Genomic DNA, 20,137 nt, shown 5'->3' with positions numbered 1-20,137 from the left:
ATTCACTTAAAATAGCTTGAGGGGTTTTGAATTTGCCCAGGAAAGAACAGTCATCTTGAGAAAGGAAAGAAATACTTGGCTCAAATCCAGCCCAAGTCAGAGGTGCTCAGGCCATGGTGACTCCTGTTCGTGGGAAGCTGCCAGGTAAGGAGCCCAGATTCGCTGGGGATTTACAAAATTCAGAAATCCTTCCTGCCACCTCCAAGAAATCTATTCATGAATGACAATGTATTTAAAATAGGAATAATACTTACTCTCTGCTTTGAATACTGCCAAAAGATGATCTGAGATTAATTCTTCCACTGAAGATTCCAGCTTCCTTTCTCCATCAATTATCCAAGGAGTCTGTGGTAGATTCCTAGAATATTTATTATATCTCCCTGCCAAAGAAACATAAGGTAGCCTGGATGGAATGCTATAATTAACACAATAGGATAAAACAACTATTTATTGAGTGCCAATATCCTAGGCGCCACGACATAAAACAATGTTTAGCCTTCAACTAACTTATAATCTAATTTGGGGAGCCAGCACACAAACATATAAGTAATTAAATTAAAAGATTTAAGGTAACAGTAGAAGAGATGGCTAAGGACATGATATGAATCATCAAATGAGCTCTAAAGGAATGCTCAGTATATTTATTAATCTGATTGGCTGACTGAACAAGTTATATTATGGAACAACCCAAGGATCATGAGAAAAAAAAAAAAAAACGAACAGCAATTACTGCTTTTACACCTAATTAATAATACTTTTAATGCAATACTCATGGGTGATAATATATTCCAAAGAGTTCAAATATAGGAAATTTTGAAGTTTTTGTAATTAAAAAAAAAAAAAAAAACGACCTTAATAGAATAGGATTCATTGCTTTATGAATAAAGCTGCTCTAATGGCAGGTGGCTTTCATTACCATGGGGCAGGGTGTCATAGTTGAGACTAGAGAGCAATTTCATTTCAGCTATTACTGTGAAATCGATGCAGCTTTCAAAACAAAAACTATCTGCTAGATTACCTCTTGGGAAGGTCAATGCAACAATTTTTTTTTTTTTTAAGGCAGAAGCTCAGTCTTCAGTCATTTTGCAGATAATAAAATTATTTTTTTCAAGTTCACTTTTCATGCTCTCTGTGGCTAAGTTTCTCCTGATCAGTTTCGGGTTTCTGTATGTACCCATATTTCTATGGGTACTGGCCATCTCTGATGGAAACTATTAAAACCTGAGAACTGTCATTTCCCTTTGGCATGGCATTTTAAATAACAAAACTAAGTGAACCTTAAAATGCCTATAGAACCTAAAATAAGCTTGGCTATCATTCCTAATTCTCAAAAGAGGTAACTAACCAGAACCTAATAATAAATATAAGAAGGAAACAAAGGAGTCATTTGAGTTTTTCAGAAAGGAGAGTAAGTCGACAGTGTAAGTATATTCTAGACTAAATATTTTACCAGCCACAAAAACAGCACCATGAGCACACTCAATTTCAAGAACAGTGCAAACAGCCTTTGGTGAGTTTGGAGGACAAGGAAACTGCCTGCAAAACAAAATAAATTTTACAGCTACTATTTTCCAGACATGATATCGAACCACATAACTAGGATGAATCAGCATTGTCTGAGACACACAGAGCCCAAGCCTCTCGTGGATTAAGCCACTCCCTAACTTTAAGTTTTGGAATCACTGGGGTCTTTCAGGCCTCAAGTACATTTTAATACATGAGAGTGGCACTAAGTAAATCAGGGCTCTGCTACTACCTTTCACTAAGGAGGCCTCATGTTCCCAGATGATAATTTCTAACAGCCTTGGGGTTTAAGAGAAAAACCCATACTTACGAAGTGGAAGCCTTTCTGGGTTCTTTAGCCATTTTGCTATCCATGAACATTTGGTGCCATCTTACAAAACCCTTAATCATTTGGGTAAAGTTGGTGTGCATTGACAGACTAGTCACAGGAGTAAGCCCCACCCGTGGGAAGGGTCTCTGCCATTTTTCTTCTCATTCCAACTATGACTTCAGGGCCAGAAAAAGTGGAATGTGGCAGACTTTGCCCTTTAGCTAAGAAACTTCAATCTAACTGAAGACAGAAAGGAAAGAGCAATATATGGCTTTATTTTCTGTGTACCATCTGGGAACTTCCAAAGCCATGGACTGGAGTCTACCTGTAAAAGACTAGATATGGATTTACTCCAAATGCTTGCCTTAAAAATGTCATAGTTTCCCAAGATGTCTTAACAAAAAAATCACTTAGAAATTCAGGAACTATTGCTTGTAGAGAGTAGCTAACTTTACCTTCTAAAATTTAATATTAGTATTTCCATTTCCTGAGGCTTGCTTTTAGTCAGTAAAATAAATAAAACCTGCTTCATAGCTCCATTGTTTGAAATTTACTCAAGGATATTCTGGAAGAATAACTACAATATTTATTAAATAAAATGAGCACAATGAGAGTTAAAATGTAAGGTTTACTGTATTTCATTATATTTTAACCAGTGAAGAACTCATGAGCCTTTCTCTCCCTCTTCTGGAGATGGATAATACTCGAAATGCAGAACGAGGGATGTAATGGAGAGTCCAGAATCCTGGCTCTAAGTCCACTCTATTACCCAGTTGAAATCTTAGGCAAGTCAACTCCCTCAATATCCTCTTCTAAAGATAAAGAAGTTAGGTTTGATTCATAAATTCAAATGTCAGTTTGACAAACATTTATTGGACACTACTACACACCAGGTACTGTGCCAGGGAGTAGGAATATAACAATGACTAAGACACAATCATCATCCCTGAAATACATCCAGTTTTGTTTAGAGATAATCCAGATTATCTCTAACATCCCTTTTATTCAAAAATTCCATGATGCTCCCATGTTTCTTCACTTCTACTTACTTGCAGAAATCCTCTTCTTTTATCTTATTCAACGCTTTCATAACTGCCATTCTAGTGAACACTGACTATATAAAGTAAAAATGAAAAAAAAAGACATTTTGTCACCCAGACAAGAAAACATCGGAGGTGAAACACAAAACATGGTTGGAGAAATTACATCATTTTAAACCATACTTACAGGAGAGAAATACTTAAGAGCTCCAAGAAAATAAAACATAAGCATTCATACTGTCAGTTCTCCCTACAACCCTTCTTTTCAATTTAGCCTATGTCAATAATACCAGGTAGGTCTAGCAGAACAATTTAACAGCAGGTTGCTAGCTAAGAGGTAAATAGAGCCAACCAGCCTGCCCTTGCATCTAGCAACTCAACATCACTCACCAGCCATAGATAAATTAAACGAATTCACCATGCTGAATAGAAAGGCATCTACAACAAATGTCCCACGTTGGGTTTTTCAAGACAAGAAAAGCCAAACCACATGGTAGATAGACTAGAACAAATCAGTGCATAGATACATGGCTTACTACGAAAAATCACAATGGTCTCTTCAGTTTGGAGAAATTACACTTTACTCTAAAGAGGCATAATGTAGGCATCTCAATGGTTTGTCATCAAATCAACAGTTTTCTAAACCATATTTTGGAGAACCCAAAGACACAAGGTTAAAACTGAAAAATAAGTGCCTATTTGTTAAGATATGAAATCTCAAGCCTGAAAGAATCTCAAAAGGTTATGTAATTTGTTCCCAGCAAAAAGGCAATAAAGCTACATACACCTATACTACTGGCCAAATGATGTGGTGTCAATGATGCTTTGACAAAAATTTCCTTATCCCATTACTTGGTGCTTGTACTTGTATATTTCCTCAAAAACTGAAACAAGATTTTTAATATAAATATGGCTACAGGTCTTTTGGACAGAGCTTTCCAACTGATGTGACAAAGCAATAAGCTAAAGTTATACACAAGATGTTGAGCCCTCTAATTCACAAGGGCAGAGGGGCAGGACCTGGATGGAAAGAACTCCCAGGCCCATTGCTTCCAACTTAGAGCAACTTCATCTGTTAACCTCAGGGTGCTGAACAAACATGGTAATGTTCTAGGTGTACCATGATGTGAGAAAGGTGGGAAGCAGTGCTTTAGGCTTCGTCTCCATTTGTAAATTATTTTCTCACAGGGCGTTCAACAAATGTTACAAACTCTCCCCCACCCCACAACCCTGAGCCCAGTTCCAAAAGGCTCAGCAAATTAATCAAAGCAAGAGCAAAGACCAACAGATGTATCTTTGGTAATAAACACATATATATTTTTTTTAATTTTTTTTTTAACAACCCTAACAGCAAAATGGATGTTAGTAAAATTAAGAATGCCTGAGTCTCTGTATAAAACAGGCTAAAGTATCTGTGGCATGAAATTTTGCCAATATCATTGACATGCCATTCCATCCTGGCATAGTAGAAACTAAAAATACATGCTAACTAATTCACTCACTAACACGAAGACCAGCTTATATCAAATAAAGTGAAGTTTAGGGGCGCCTGGGTGGCTCAGTGGGTTAAGCCGCTGCCTTTGGCTCAGGTCATGATCTCAGGATCCTGGGATCGAGTCCCGCATCGGGCTCTCTGCTCAGCAGGGAGCCTGCTCCCTCCTCTCTCTCCGCCTGCCTCTCTCTCTACTTGTGATCTCTCTCTGTCAAATAAATAAATAAAATCTTTAAAAAAAAAAATAAATAAAGTGAAGTTTAAATAAAATGCCCTTTTGCAATATAGTCTGAAATAGGCCATATTAATTCAGATTGTCCTAAGTAAAATAATTTATTTTGGATTATATTTCTTAAATACCAATTCCTAGAAAATGAATATTAGATAAAAGTTTGGAATGCTAATAATTAACATGGATTTTCTCCAATGAGGTAACTTGGGATTAAAACCTAAAAGCTGGATTTCCCCTAAATGGAAAACAGTAACATCACTGAAACACTGGTTCTAAATTTAACACCAGGAAACAAGTCAGACAGTGACACAAATATGAGAATGTTTGTGTTTTGACCTCCACACTAGAGGCAAAGACATTCAGGGTTGAAAAAATAAAATAAATGTAGCAAATGAAAATTTTTTAAGAATGATTCTTTGTATAACATATTGCCAGGATTTCTTTTTTTTTTTTTTTTTTTTTAAGATTTTATTTTTTGTCAGAGAGAGGAGAGCGAGCGAGCACAGGCAGACAGAATGGCAGGCAGAGGCAGAGGGAGAAGCAGGCTCCCCGCCAAGCAAGGAGCCCGATGTGGGACTCGATCCAAGGACGCTGGGATCATGACCTGAGCCGAAGGCAGCTGCTTAACCAACTGAGCCACCCAGGCGTCCCAGGATTTCTAATGCATATCATTTTGTTGTTAATCTGAATATTCAGCTCAGACAAAACTCAATAATGAATAAAAAGGAGGAATCCTTACCTGTTTGTTTTTGGCTGGCTTGAAGCAATCTGGGCATATCACACGTCTAAGTAAATTCAAGTTTATAAAAAAAGTTAGTGGGTTTATTTTGGGGTGAATAAAATTCAAATATATTTTATATATTTTAATATATATGGCTGCTAAACTCAACATATTAAGAGCAAACAAAATGAATCCCTATACCAACTGTAGTGGTATGCTTACACCTTTATATTAGACAGCACATTTTAAAACCACTAAGACATGATAAGTTCTGATAGGTTCATTACAAAGAGGAGGAACACTGTTTCATGAAAACCAAAAAGCATTAACAATGTTACACAACTGACATTATTGTTTACGTAGCAACTTACAGGAAGTGGCAATCCTCAACTGTTTCTGGGTGAGCAAAGACCACACTCACTTCAAACAAGCTCTAAAAATTATAAAGACAGTTTAAAAATGAGCAAAAGGAAACCAACATCTAACCACTTATGAATGGAAATAGAAATTAATTCTCAAAGATTGGCTCACAAATAGTGGCAAGGAAAACTGGAAATACTACTGTTCTCAAATCAGCTTGTGCACAGGGCTGCTGGAAAGGAAATGGTTTTGTTTTTTGTTTTTTTACTTCTAAAGTTCAGTCACTAGCGATTCTGCAGAAAAATTTTTTTAAATAAATTTGTATGATTTTTGTGTATGTATATAAACTCAATGTGAAGATGAAAGAGAATTCAGGGAATTGGAAAGAGATAACAGAAAGGATAATTGTTCCTATGATTAGAATTATTAGCAAGGTAAAAGCATTTCATTATATACATGCTTAAAATCTCTGCGGGAGCCTTTATTTTTTATTATTTATTTTGTGGCACTTTGAGTACTCACACTTCTTAGTGGATTTGAGTTTTAAAAGAGAGATCTTAATTTTTATTATAAAAATGATACATACAAGTTATAAAATAATCAAACAGAATGTATTTTTAATCTCACACCACCGAGGTATAACATAGTAACAGGTGTGTTTCCTTCTAGCCATTTTTATGAATATAAACATAAATATATATACTTCTTAGGATATTAAACATACTTTTAGAAAATTGCTTTATTTAATTAACATTATGTTGTGGACATCTTTCATCTCTTCAACTCTAGGGACTGTTGGACATTTAAGTTGTAAACTTTTCCATTATTAAAAAATGCTATAATAAACATCCTTGCATACAAAAAAAGCACAATTTCATACTCTATATACATTAATCTTCACAGAGAACAAAATTCCACATTGAGAAAAATGACAAATCCCATGCCATGTAACAATATTATCTTTTTAATTGAGTATTTCTGTATTTACTGATTGCATTGGATTGTTAACAAGCATATTAGCTTCTCTAGAATCATAATACTGAATAGCTAAATTTTTTCTTTCCTCTCTAATTTACAAAGTAAAATTAAAATTATAAGACATTGCTTTTACTCAAGAAAACTTCACTCATTCTGAATCTATTAGAATATTGTTGCATCTTTTGTTTTCCATTTTCTGTTCTCACTAGCTCAACATGTAAAATTACTTGTGCTTCAAAACTGAAGTTTGAGGTAAAAATATTTTGCATCAATGACTTCTCTAATCTCCAAAGTACTTTCATTACCTCATTTCCCCTCCATATATGTGTGAAGTGGTTTTATTCTCTATTCTGTCAGTATTCAGTTTAAAGGAGAGAGTTTATTCTTACTAACAGAAGGAAACAGAGCTATATAATTCTAAATGGTGAATAATTTTTTAACTATTTAGCTTTGAAAGATGGTTTTGTGATTTTACTTGAATAGGGGTGTGTCTGATATTCAGGGAATTTCCTTTAAGCAAAATCATGAAGCAATGAGGCCATACTATTAATATCTAATTTAAGATGAGCTGGGAATATATCCTGTTTCCACATCTGGAAAACTATTGAGCTCTTCCCTAAACTTCAGTCCATTCTGGAGACTGAGGCAAGGTCCATTCTGGAACAGGGGAGATGACTAACTGTTCTGGCTTCAAAGGCAGTCTTTACCTAAAATTAAATAGAGGGACCTGAGATACAACAAGGTGGGACAGGTTGAACCCATGCTCACTATAGTTGACTGGTTATATTTGAAAACCAGATTAGCCACAGATAACCAAATTTAAATAGTCTAGAGTTAACTCCACACTTTTTCATAGTTACTTCCGTATTGCTGTCTCTCCGTATATGTGTCTCTCCAATTAAACTATAAACATATTGAAGGCTTAGATTCATTTCTAATCTTTTAAAGTCAATTAGGGTGCACTACATTTGTTACACTCATAAATGCCTTAGATCACAAAGAAGTCTTTAAAAATAAAATCTTTCTCAACTTAAAACTGCGAGAAATTAGTATTTTAAAAGCTTAAAAATTCTCCATTAGGTTATTTTAAAAGAGGATTATTTTGGCTAATCAAAATTCTGCCATGTAAATGAAGTAAAACTAGTAAAACCAGAGAATGAAATTAACAATGCTGATGACCCAATACCTTTCCATCAATGGGAACACCCAGTTCCTCTGAAATTAGCGGGTGAGTTATCCATTTGTAGGCTTCTTTCAGCTGAACAATATCATTTCTTCCCAGAGACAGACTCTGTTTTCTGAATAACATAAAAATTAATTCACTGACATGAAAAACTTCACTTTTTCTGCTAAAGGCAAGAATTTATGCAATTATTTAAAAATATTTATTGAGTGCCTACTATGTTCCAGGCACTATTTTTTACACATTAGCTAGAAAGAAGAGAGGAAGCAGACAAAAATTCCTCTGCTCATGGACCTTATAGTCTAGTAGAATTTTTAAAAATGGCTTTTTACCCATCAAAAAAGAGAACTACAGGGGCACCTGGGTGGCTCAGTGGGTTAAAGCCTCTGCCTTTGGCTCAGGTCATGATCCCAGGGTCTTGGGATCGAGCCCCGCATCAGGCTCTCTGCTCAGCAGGAAGCCTGCTTCCCCCCTCTCTCTGCCTGCCTCTCTGCCTACTTGTGATCTCTGTCTGTCAAATAAATAAATAAAATTTTAAAAAAAAGAGAGAGAACTACAGACCAATATCCTTGATGAACACAGATGCAAAAATTCTCGCCAAAATATTAGCCAATAGGATTCAACAGTACATTAAAAGGATTATTCACCACGACCAAGTGGGATTTATTCCAGGGCTGCAAGGTTGGTTCAACATCCGCAAATCAATCAATGTGATACAACACATTAATAAAAGAAAGAACAAGAACCATATGATACTCTCCATAGATGCTGAAAAAGCATTTGACAAAGTACAGCATCCCTTCCTGATCAAAACTCTTCAAAGTGTAGGGATAGACGGCACATACCTCAATATTATCAAAGCCATCTATGAAAAACCCACCGCAAATATCATTCTCAATGGAGAAAAACTGAAAGCTTTTCCGCTAAGGTCAGGAACACGGCAGGGATGTCCGTTATCACCACTGCTATTCAACATAGTACTAGAAGTCCTAGCCTCAGCAATCAGACAACAAAAGGAAGTTAAAGGCATCCAAATCGGCAAAGAAGAAGTCAAACTATCACTCTTCGCAGATGATATGATACTATATGTGGAAAACCCAAAAGACTCCACTCCAAAACTGCTAGAACTTGTACAGGAATTCAGTAAAGTGTCAGGATATAAAATCAATGCACAGCAATCAGTTGCATTTCTCTACACCAACAACGAGACAGAAGAAAGAGAAATTAAGGAGTCCATCCCATTTACAATTGCACCCAAAACTATAAGATACCTAGGAATAAACCTAACCAAAGAGACTAAGAATCTATACACAGAAAACTATAAAGTACTCATGAAAGAAATGGAGGAAGACACAAAGAAAGGGAAAAATGTTCCATGCTCCTGGATTGGAAGAATAAATATTGTGAAAATGTCTATGCTACCTAAAGCAATCTACACATTTAATGCAATTCCTATCAAAGTACCATCCATTTTTTTCAAAGAAATGGAACAAATAATCCTAAAATTTATATGGAACCAGAAAAGACCTCGAATAGCCAAAGGAATATTGAAAAAGAAAGCCAAAGTTGGCGGCATCACAATTCCGGACTTCAAGCTCTATTACAAAGCTGTCATCATCAAGACAGCACGGTACTGGCACAAAAACAGACACATAGATCCATGGAACAGAATAGAGAGCCCAGAAATAGACCCTCAACTCTATGGTCAACTCATCTTCGACAAAGCAGGAAAGAATGTTCAATGGAAAAAAAGACAGCCTCTTCAATAAATGGTGTTGGGAAAATGGACAGCACATGCAGAAAAATGAAATTGGATCATTTCCTTACACCACACACGAAAATAGACTCAAAATGGATGAAGGATCTCAATGTGAGAAAGGAATCCATCAAATCCTTGAGGAGAACACAGGCAGCAACCTCTTCGACCTCAGCCGCAGCAACATCCTCCTAGGAACATCACCAAAGGCAAGGGAAGCAAGGGCAAAAATGAACTATTGGATTTTATCAAGATCAAAAGCTTTTGCACAGCAAAGGAAACAGTGAACAAAACCAAAGACAACTGACAGAATGGGAGAAGATATTTGCAAATGACATATCAGATAAGGGCTAGTGTCCAAAATCTATAAAGAACTTAGCAAACTCAACACCCAAAGAACAAATATCCAATCAAGAAATGGGCAGAGGACATGACAGACATTTCTGTAAAGAAGACATCCAGATGGCCAACAGACACATGAAAAAGTGCTCCATATCACTCGGCATCAGGGAAATACAAATCAAAACCACAATGAGATATCACCTCACACCAGTCATAATGGCTAAAATTAACAAGTCAGGAAATGACAGATGCTGGGCGAGGATGCGAGAAAGGGGAACCTTCCTACACTGTTGGTGGGAATGCAAGCTGGTGCAACCACTCTGGAAAACAGCATGGAGGTTCCTCAAAATGTTGAAAATAGAACTACCCTATGACCCAGCAATTGCACTGCTGGGTATTTACCCTAAAGATACAAACGTAGTGATCCGAAGGGCCGTGCACCCGAACTGTTATAGCAGCAATGTCTACAATAGCCAAACTATGGAAAGAACCTAGATGTCCATCACAGATGAATGGATAAAGAAGATGTGGTATATATACACAATGGAATACTATGCAAGCCATCAAAAGAAATGAAATCTTGCCATTTGCGACGACGTGGGTGGAACTAGAGGGTATCATGCTTAGCGAAATAAGTCAATTGAAGAAAGACAACTATCATATGATCTCCCTGATATGAGGGAGAGGAGATGCAACATGGGGGGTTGAGGGGGTAGGAGAAGAGTAAATGAAACAAGATGGGATTGGGAGAGAGACAAACCATAAGTGACTCTTTTTTTTTTTTTTTTTTAATTTGACAGATAGATCACAAGTAGGCAGAGAGGCAGGCAGAGAGAGAGGAGGAAGCAGGCTCCCCGCGGAGTGGAGAGCCCGATGCGGGGCTCGACCCCAGAACCCTGAGATCATGACCTGAGCCGAAGGCAGAGGCTTTAACCACTGAGCCACCCAGGCGCCCGCCATAAGTGACTCTTAATCTCACAAAACAAACTGAGGGTTGATGGGGGGAGGGGGTTGGGAGAGGGGGGATGGGGTTATGGATATTGGGGAGGGTATGTGCTATGGTGAGTGCTGTGAAGTGTGTAAACCTGGCGATTCGCAGACCTGTACCCCTGGGGATAAAAATATATGTTTATAAAATTTTAAAAAAAAATTTTTTAAAAATGGCTTTTTAAAATGGTATATAAGACAGTTTTTAAGCTTCAAAGACAAAAGTATACTGATGAGTTTTTCTGAGCTACCAGATTCCAGGATTTATACATCAGAGGACAGAAAGGTAGAATAGAAGGGATTGTTTATTGCTCAGAAACAACAAAACTGTGTATTATAATAATCTCATCCAGACTAAAAATATTTACATCTATTCTCGTCCTGATAATGGGGCTTACTTTTGGGAAATCAGTATGAAAGCTGTACTTCAATGCTAAAGAAGAAACATTAAATCCTAAAGTATCAATGTGCTGTAACGCTTGTCGCTTTAATATCAGAAAAATGTCTGAATAAAAATCTGATATTCCCCCGAATCTACTCATAAGCCAATAAATAGGTTTGGGGAAGTCCAGTATGATCTCTAGCTTTTAGTTTGTAACCCAAATTGTTATAGAAAGGAACTGAAGGGGGTGCCTCATGGACCGCTTGATCTCAGGGTCATGGGTTCAAGTCCCACATTGGGTATGAAGCCAACTAAAAATCAAATAAAAAGAAAGGAACTAAGTTTTAAAAAGAAAGAAAAACCTGCATGGTGTGATATTAATAAAAGTGCTTTGCTGGGGCGCTTGGGTGGCTCAGCGGGTTAAAGCCTCTGCCTTTGGCTCAGGTCGTGATCCCAGGGTCCTGGGATCGAGCCCCATGTCAAGCTCAGAGAGCCTGCTTCCTCCTCTCTCTCCCTGCCTGCCTCTCTGTCTACTTGTAATCTCCGTCAAATAAATAAATAAAAATCTTAAAAAAAAAAAAGTGCCTTGCTATGCTGAGAATACTATGATATCACTAATGAATTAACAAGTTCACACCATTCCAATAATTAGTCTTATTCAAATAATCAGTCTTATGGCTATAAACAGGGCTGCTTTTAACAAAAGAGATATTAGGACCAATTTGTGAATCACTTCTTTTATGTCCAATTTTCACTGATACAAATGATAGCTTATATCAAAAATTCATTGTAATTTAATTCTTGAAGACAAAAATACACTACTAATATAGGTAGAAAACAAATTTAGCTAATGGCTAAATTTAATTCATCTAAAAAACATATAACAACAACTACCCTTTAAGAATACAAATTAAGAAATGGTTGATGTACACATTCTACCCAGCTGAGAGTGTAACTGGTTACACAGAATGCTTTCATATGCTTTGGGATTGTGGTTTAACAATGAAATAGATAAATCCTACATCTGACAAATAATCAAACTACTCTCTACATTCAAGAACTTATTGAAACACTGTTTGAACTTTTTTCTTTTTTTCAAGATTTTTTATTTATTTATTTGACAGAGAGAGAGAACGAGTAGGCAGAGAGGCAGGCAGAGAGAGAGGGAAGCAGGCTCCCTGCTGAGCAGAGAGCCCGATGTGGGACTCGACCCCATGACCCTGAGATCATGACCTGAGCTGAAGGCAGCAGCTTAACCCACTGAGCCACCCAGGCGCCCCATGAACTTCTTAAACTGTTCCTAATCTCTGAATATCAGAAACTTTTTAAGTATTTTAAAAGACTATCTTGATATTGTACCAACAGTTTAATGATATTTGCATAAAATAGTATCACAGTTGAAAAGGAATGTATGAGAATACATTTTAAAGGATAAAAAAGTTGAAATGTGAAACACAAGAATAGAAAACTATTTAAACATTGTTTAGACTCTAGGGGCGCCTGGGTGGCTCAGTGGGTTAAGCCTCTGCCTTTGGCTCAGGTCATGATCTCAGGGTCCTGGGATCAAGCCCTACATCAGGCTCTTCGCCAAGGAGGGAGCCTGCTTCCCCCTCTCTCTCTGCCTGCCTCTCTGCCTACTTGTGATCTTTGTCTGTCAAATTAATAAATAAAAATCTTTAAAAAAAAAAAACATTGTTTAGACTCTAGAGAGCACAAAGACTTGCAGCAAAAAGCAATCCTAAATACAGGTTAAGACTACTGGTATTTTATATTCTTCATAGTCTTTGAAATATATTTAGACATCATAAAAGGAAAAAAAAAAAAACAACAGATATTTTTTCTTTCCAGATTAAAGAGTAGTAGAAAGGGGTTAATAGACATCTTGGAAACCTTAACCTTCTATACAAGGCAAAAATTTAACACTTAAAATACCAGATTTTGAATCCTGCAAATTTAGTGTGCCTTAATAACTCTCCTAATATAAATTAGAGTAAATGTTTTCAGAGGTTCTTAGCATATGCCTGATGGTCTTGTAGGGGAATTAGTTGTCACTGAGGTAAATTCAGTCACAATTGAGTACTTAGTAACCGCATTTCCCTCTCTCCTGTGTCCGATAACTACTGATGAGGATATCAACTGCAATCACTGTTACTATAGATACAACATGACGACCACTCCAGAGGAAAGATGAACTCAAATACCTAAGCACGATTATTTTCCTTAATTCTTGAATCAAATCTTTAATGGTGATTCCTCCACAATATTTTGAATGTAAAATGAACTTACAGACACGGAGTTTTCGAAAAGATTAGTATTTTGTATTTCCTCTGTGCCAATATCTCTATAATGAACAGGATCTTTTGGAATAACTAAGCTTAGTTCAAAATTCTTTGATAAAGAATAATAACAGTTGGGGCGCCTGGGTGGCTCAGTGGGTTAAAGCCTCTGTCTTTGGCTCAGGTCATGATCCTAGGGTCCTGGGATCGAGCCCCGCATCAGGCTCTCTGCTCAGCAGGGAGCCTGCTTCCTCTCCCTCTGTCTGCCTCTCTGCCTACTTGTGATCTCTGTCTATCAAATAAACAAATAAAATCTTTAAAAAAAAAAAATCAGAGGAGTAACCTTAACTATGTAAGATTAACACAAAAGAAAGCAACCCCCTTCCAGGGGAATAGAGGATTTCTGGAAGAAAAGTGTTCTGAACATATTTAAAAAAAAGAAAAGAATAATAACAGCAACTCACAGCCAATGTGGATAGAAACTGGAAACATTTAGAAAATAGAAGGCCTTGACTATGCTAAAAATTTATCAAGCATAGGATCAAATTTTATTATGCCAGAATCACAAGCATTTGAGACTAATTTAACATAACCTAACTAAACCCCAAAACCTCTGATAGATATACTGCTACTACCCTTTCAGAAAAGTAGATGTAAAATAGAAAATAAAAAAAACAAAAAACCCAATGAATTACTTTTTTAAAAATCACTTAACCAAGTATAAGATTCTAATACAGAAATCTATTCTTTTCTTTGTGCTCTCTCTTTTCTCTCCAGAGTACACAGGAAACTTCAGTAGTCACATGGTCCTTTTTATATTGGTATGGAATTTTTAGTCTCAAAATCCCAAAAGGTCTGGAAAACTAAAGATTTTTTTTTCTTAACTCAGTTGGCAACCAAACAGTGTCTTGAACATGTGAGGCTGTTTAGAGATTTTGTGTATCAAACTTAGTGTGAATATTCACGTTTCACTACAGAAACATTAATGTGTTTAATTATAGAGTACCACTTCAGACCATGGAGGGGAGGGTATGTTATATATGGTATTTAACACCAAATTACATTTCTAAAATCCAAAAAAAAATTCCAAATTCCAAAACAGATTTGGTCCCCAGGGGTTTCAGATAAAGGACTGTGGGCCTATGTTTTATATATTTTATCTGTGTATAAACTCACTGTTGTTCTGCTTTAAGTAGGATTTTACTTTGTGTCTCTTATAGTGTAGTTTTATAATTTAGTTTCTAAGATTAGTATAAAATTTATTCTTTTATAATAGCTTGCCAAGCTACATTATATAAAAGCCTAATGTAAAAATATAAAATACATATTTATATTTATGCTAAATCTATAAAAAATAAATCCACTTTAATAGACTACTAATAATGTACGATGCAAATAAACAAATTAAACAAAGATGACACCTAAATTCATACAATAAATTTTTCTCTTTCTATTTCTCTAAGAGCTAGTGAACTCACTCTAAAAAAAGAGACAGTAGTAGTAAAAGTACTTAAGAATCAGGTAGCTTATATTTAAATGGTAGAAAAAATTCCCTACCTAAATTACTTACCCCATTCCTGTTTTACCAGCAACCATGCAGCATGCTGTAGGCAATTCAGTCACACAATTTAGTCACACCCAGAAGAGAAAAGGAGAAAAAATGTTCATTGAAATGAAGTTCCAATATCATTACTAAAGTGCTTAACTAATTTCCTAATCAAAGTCTCTTATTTAGGGGAGGAGTTAGTGTTCAGAAATGTGGCAATGACCTCATACTCATTTAAAATCGGAAATGAAGTAAGATGCCACTTTGCAGTGTTGGGTTGCTTGTAGCCTAGGAACCTAAGAGGAGTATCTTCCTCCTCCCTACAGATTTCTATTTCATTAATGAGGTATCAGTATTTAACATGAGTAGCTTATTTTTTTCTTAAAATATCTTACTATTTCACAGAGGAAGGCCAAAAGTGACCGAGGACATACTATGTCCCCCAAACAGAATTTGAAGGCCTCAGTTTTTTGTTTTCATTTTTTTAATAGGGCTATGACACTTTTAACTCTAATTAATGATATCTACATGTAAGTGTTTAGAAGTAAAATGTACCAACATCCGTAACTCACTTCAGAATACAACAAAAACTAAGATGGGTGGATGGATAAACTGGTGACAACATATAAAATAAAGGAAACGATTACAGAATCTAGGTGGGTATATGGGTGTTCACTGTACAATTCTTTGAACCTTATTGTATGCTTAAAAATTCTCTTAATAAAATGTTAGAGAAAATGTTCTGGGAAGAATTAATAAAAAAACTGAAAAAGTTGCTAAAATGGAGACAATAACATTCATAATCACAATTGTCATAAGGATTAAATTCATATAAAATGCTTTACACAATAAGTGTGTTACATTAAGATTTCTCAGTTTGCCAGTAGGCTCCCAAAGCTGTCAATTGACAGAAAGCTAATGACATGTCCTACCTCAGTATGTCATTTTGTGAACATGACAGAAGTATACATGCATAAGTTGATAAAAGACCATTATGTAGTCTCCACATCCACCGGTCACAAAAGTGACCATTCGTTATCACTCACATCTACCTCAAGACCTGCCGCCCACACACACACAAATGTTACCATTCATATGTAGAATCCTGTCCTTTTACACTTCAAATGACCACTGAGGCACTAGACATCTGTGAAGACTTATAATCATTTGGAAATCTTAAGTGTATTACATTGTTCAGACATGAGTCAAGCAGAATAAATTAATTACTGGCCAAGTAAGAACTAGAACTGCTCCCAATGCCTAAACACCTCAACAGTACCTTCTGATTCAGTAATATGTTTACTTTGCGAGCTAAAAGTCATCATGAATGGGGATTGGTATACTGTTTTGGAATAGAGGCTATTAGGACTTACAGGACTTTAAGATCAGAGAAAAAAATGAAGAATGGGGGGCGCCTGGGTGGCTCAGGGGGTTAAAGCCTCTGCCTTCGGCTCAGGTCATGAGACCAGGGTCTTGGGATCAAGCCCCACTTTGGGCTCCCTGCTCATCGGGGAGCCTGCTTCCCCCTCTCTCTCTCTGCCTGCCTCTCTGCCTACTTGTGATCTGTCAAATAAATAAATAAAATCTTGGGGGAAAAAATGAAGAATGGTCTCCCAAAGTTGAAACCTTGTAGTCAGTATTGCCCCACCATCCTCCAGCCTCCATACTTTAAGAGATCAATAAATACTTGTTTTCTCATCCATATAGGGATATTAATTCTCCCCTTGAAGGGAGATTGTGGGAATTTAATGAAGTTGTATACATAAAGAACCAAGAAAGACTCCTGGCATGTACTTAACAAACAGTAACTATCACTGCCATTTTTAATTAAAACCTTAACTTCAATTCACAAATGATAAAATTATTATCTTTTCCCCCCTTAAAGATTATTTACTTATTTACTTATTTATTTGAAAGAGAGAGACCAAAGCGAGGGAGAGAGAACACGAGTTGGGGGGCAGGGGCAGAGGGAGAGAGAGAAGCAGGCTCCTTGCTGAGCAGGGAGCCCAAAGTGGGGCTCAATCCCAGGACCCTGGGATCATGACCTGAGCTGAAGGCAGATGCTTAATTCACTGAGCCACCCAGGTGCCCCAAATTATCATCCCTGAAAAGATTTACAAGACTTGGGGTGCCTGGGTGGCTCAGTGGGTTAAAGCCTCTGCCTTCCGCTCAGGTCATGGTCCCAGGGTTCTGGGATCAAGCCCCTCATTGGGCTCTCTGCTCATCAGGGAGCCTGCTTCCCCCCCTCTCTCTGCCTGCCTCTCTGCCTACTTGTGATCTCTATCTGTCAAATAAATAAACAAAATCTTAAAAAAAAAAAAAAAAGATTTACAAGACTGATTCCTTTCCCTCACTTCCCAAACTGCTCTGCTATGGATAGTCCTGGAACTTCTCTCATCAGTGAAATCCTCCTGGGTATCTAAGCTATACAGAATTATCTGTCCTTTCTTTAAGGGGACTCAGATTCCTCTGTCCTTTTTTAGTGACCTTCTTCTCTCCTCTTTGGAAGCAAATTCTGTTTTCTACAGTCACTTCCAGGTGATACCATCAAATATGCAATGTGTCCTGCCATCCTCTGATTATAAAATAGGGCAGAACTGGAGGTTGCCAAGGGAAACCAGATTACCATGTATAACATATAAAATTAAATCAAATGTCTTCAGTACCTGAGATTTGCCAAAGGGTTTTTCCTTCCTAATCCTCTGCAGGCTTCCTGCTCAAGCATGCCAGCAGGTTGGACAGAACTAATCACACAGCAGGGGCTGGAAGGCTGAATCCCAAAGAAGTCAGTGTTGCTCAATTATTCAATTTTACTACGTGCTAATAATGTCCTAGACCTGCTTCTGCTGGGGAAGAAAAGTACATTTCTCTCTTTCAGGTCACTAAGATAATTTTAATAAATGTTCTTTTCCTTAGTCAGTGGGAAAAAAATTATTCTCTAGAGTAAGCAATTTAATTCTTCCTCCCCAACAGAACCAAGTGGCATTAAAGTTATCAAGTTTAATCATATTTGGTACCAAAGGCAATATGTCATTCCTGAAAATTCAGAAACCACACAACTTAATCCTTGACTCTGTTTTAATTTTATTGTAGAATTCTAGTCAAGTGCTAAAGAGAGCAGTTGAATAATGTGCTTACTAAAGTGCTCATGTACTCGCTAGCACACACAGACACGCACACATGCACACCATGGAAAGTTGATTCCTGGAAATGGCTTATCTTAGAGTTCTGAGATGAGGGTTTATCTAGCACCAACCAGTGATAGAGTGTGTAACAGCAGGTCAGAAATTGAGGCTGATTTAAGCAGAGGTGTCAAGGAAGGAAGGATTGAGAGAGAGGCATTAAAAAATGGCATGTTGATTGGAGAGGGTATGTGCTATGGTGAGTGCTGTGAAGTGTTTAAGACTAACAATTCACAGACCTGTACCCCTGGGGCTAATAATACATTATATGTTAATTTTTTTTTAAACATTTTATTTATTTATTTGAGAGAGAGACAGTGAGAGAGAGCATAAGCGAGGAGAAGGTCAGAGGGAGAAGCAGACTCCCCATGGAGCTGGGAGCCCGATGCGGGACCCGATCCCGGGACTCCAGGATCATGACCTGAGCCGAAGGCAGTCGCCCAACCAACTGAGCCACCCAGGCGCCCTATATGTTAATTTTTTTAAATGGCATGTTGGGGAGCAACAATTCAGTAAAGCTGGTGCTTCGCATATATATAATGTATGTATAAATGTGAGTAGGGGTTCAACAACTAGAGATGAAACTGGAAAGGTCAGCAGGTTTTAAGTGCCAACCTAGGGCATGACTCCAAAGAATGAAACTATAACAGAAGAAGTGCCACATTTATGTATATCCAAAGTCCTACGGACAACATTTGATCTTTTTCTTTTTTTTTTTTTTAAGATTTTATTTATTTATTTGACAGACAGAGATTACAAGTAGGCAGAGAGGCAGGCAGAGAGAGAGGAGGAAGCAGGCTCCCTGCTGAGCAGAGAGGCCGATGTGGGGACTCTGAGATCATGACCTGAGCGGAAGGCAGAGGCTTTAACCCACTGAGCCACCCAGGCGCCCCTGATCTTTTCCTTTTTTGACATTTGATTTTCTCTAATTCATCAAGTCACAATATAACTACCATCTGCACACTATTTTTCTTATATGGTAGCTTAAAAAGAAAATAAAAGAGTTCTTATATCAAATTATTTCATTATCATACATGGGAAAATACAGTGTGGGGATGGAGAGGAGTACATAGCTTTAAGCGAAAATGGAGACAGACCAGTACTTGGCGACCAGCAGTGACACTATGGTTTCTAAATTACCACTAAGGCCGTTTTTAAAACTCTAAAATCTTTTGAATCTTATACATCTCCTGGACTCATTTAAAATAACAAAGATAATACAAATATAGACTTGTATCAACAGGAAAAGGAAAACAGTTGTGTGGACCGTTAGAGGTATTACCCCTTATTCTCTCTTCTTCCAACACACACACACACACACACACACACACACACACACACACACACACATATTTATGTATTCTACTTGCACACAAACAGGCAGCTAAGAATTAGGCTTGACAACAAGGTCAGTAACAAGTCACTCTTCTTTCCTCCTCCCAACCATGAGCACCTGCCTCACCAGGGCCCACTCCTCACTTGTCAGTGGTGTCAGGTGTGGTGGCAGAAAAAGGAAGGTAAGAGAGGGAGGAGAATGCACTCCTATAACCATTGCTGGACTCCACCATGTCAGGTAAAGACTCCTTGCCCACATCTCCTAACCTCTACCACCTCCCTGCCTCAATCTCACCGTTCTTTTCCTAAGTCTCTGATGTCACACCCATGATGTAATGACAAACAGACTGAGTCTGAGTATCTCTTTTCATGAATAAAACATCAGCTATCTTTGAAAATCCACCCATATCCTCTACATTCTTTCCCTACAGGCTTGAGAGGGGAAAAAAATGAAGTGGGACATAAACCCTTCTCACTCCAGCTTTTACTAT

At 37.3% G+C, this 20,137-nt stretch overlaps 1 protein-coding gene across 2 annotated transcripts in view; it reads right to left on the bottom strand.

Annotated features, from left to right (window-relative positions):
• Positions 1-20,137, bottom strand: part of PUS10 (pseudouridine synthase 10) — a 76,951-nt gene that overhangs the window by 18,277 nt on the left and 38,537 nt on the right. Inside the window, exons 5-11 of one of the 2 annotated variants that reach the window (XM_047746620.1) lie at positions 15,150-15,187; positions 7,844-7,955; positions 5,691-5,752; positions 5,338-5,383; positions 2,884-2,948; positions 1,451-1,536; positions 255-380 (exon numbers count right to left, since the gene is read on the bottom strand). In XM_047746620.1, the coding sequence (XP_047602576.1) occupies positions 255-380; positions 1,451-1,536; positions 2,884-2,948; positions 5,338-5,383; positions 5,691-5,752; positions 7,844-7,955; positions 15,150-15,187 (535 nt within the window). The remainder of the gene's footprint in view (positions 1-254; positions 381-1,450; positions 1,537-2,883; positions 2,949-5,337; positions 5,384-5,690; positions 5,753-7,843; positions 7,956-15,149; positions 15,188-20,137) is intronic. The other variant, XM_047746619.1, reaches the window with a different exon arrangement.

This window comes from Lutra lutra, chromosome 9, assembly GCF_902655055.1.
Source record: "Lutra lutra chromosome 9, mLutLut1.2, whole genome shotgun sequence".
NCBI lineage: Eukaryota > Metazoa > Chordata > Mammalia > Carnivora > Mustelidae > Lutra > Lutra lutra.
The sequence above is the reverse complement of the archived record's forward strand: the minus strand, read 5'-3'. Positions and strand labels throughout refer to the sequence as shown.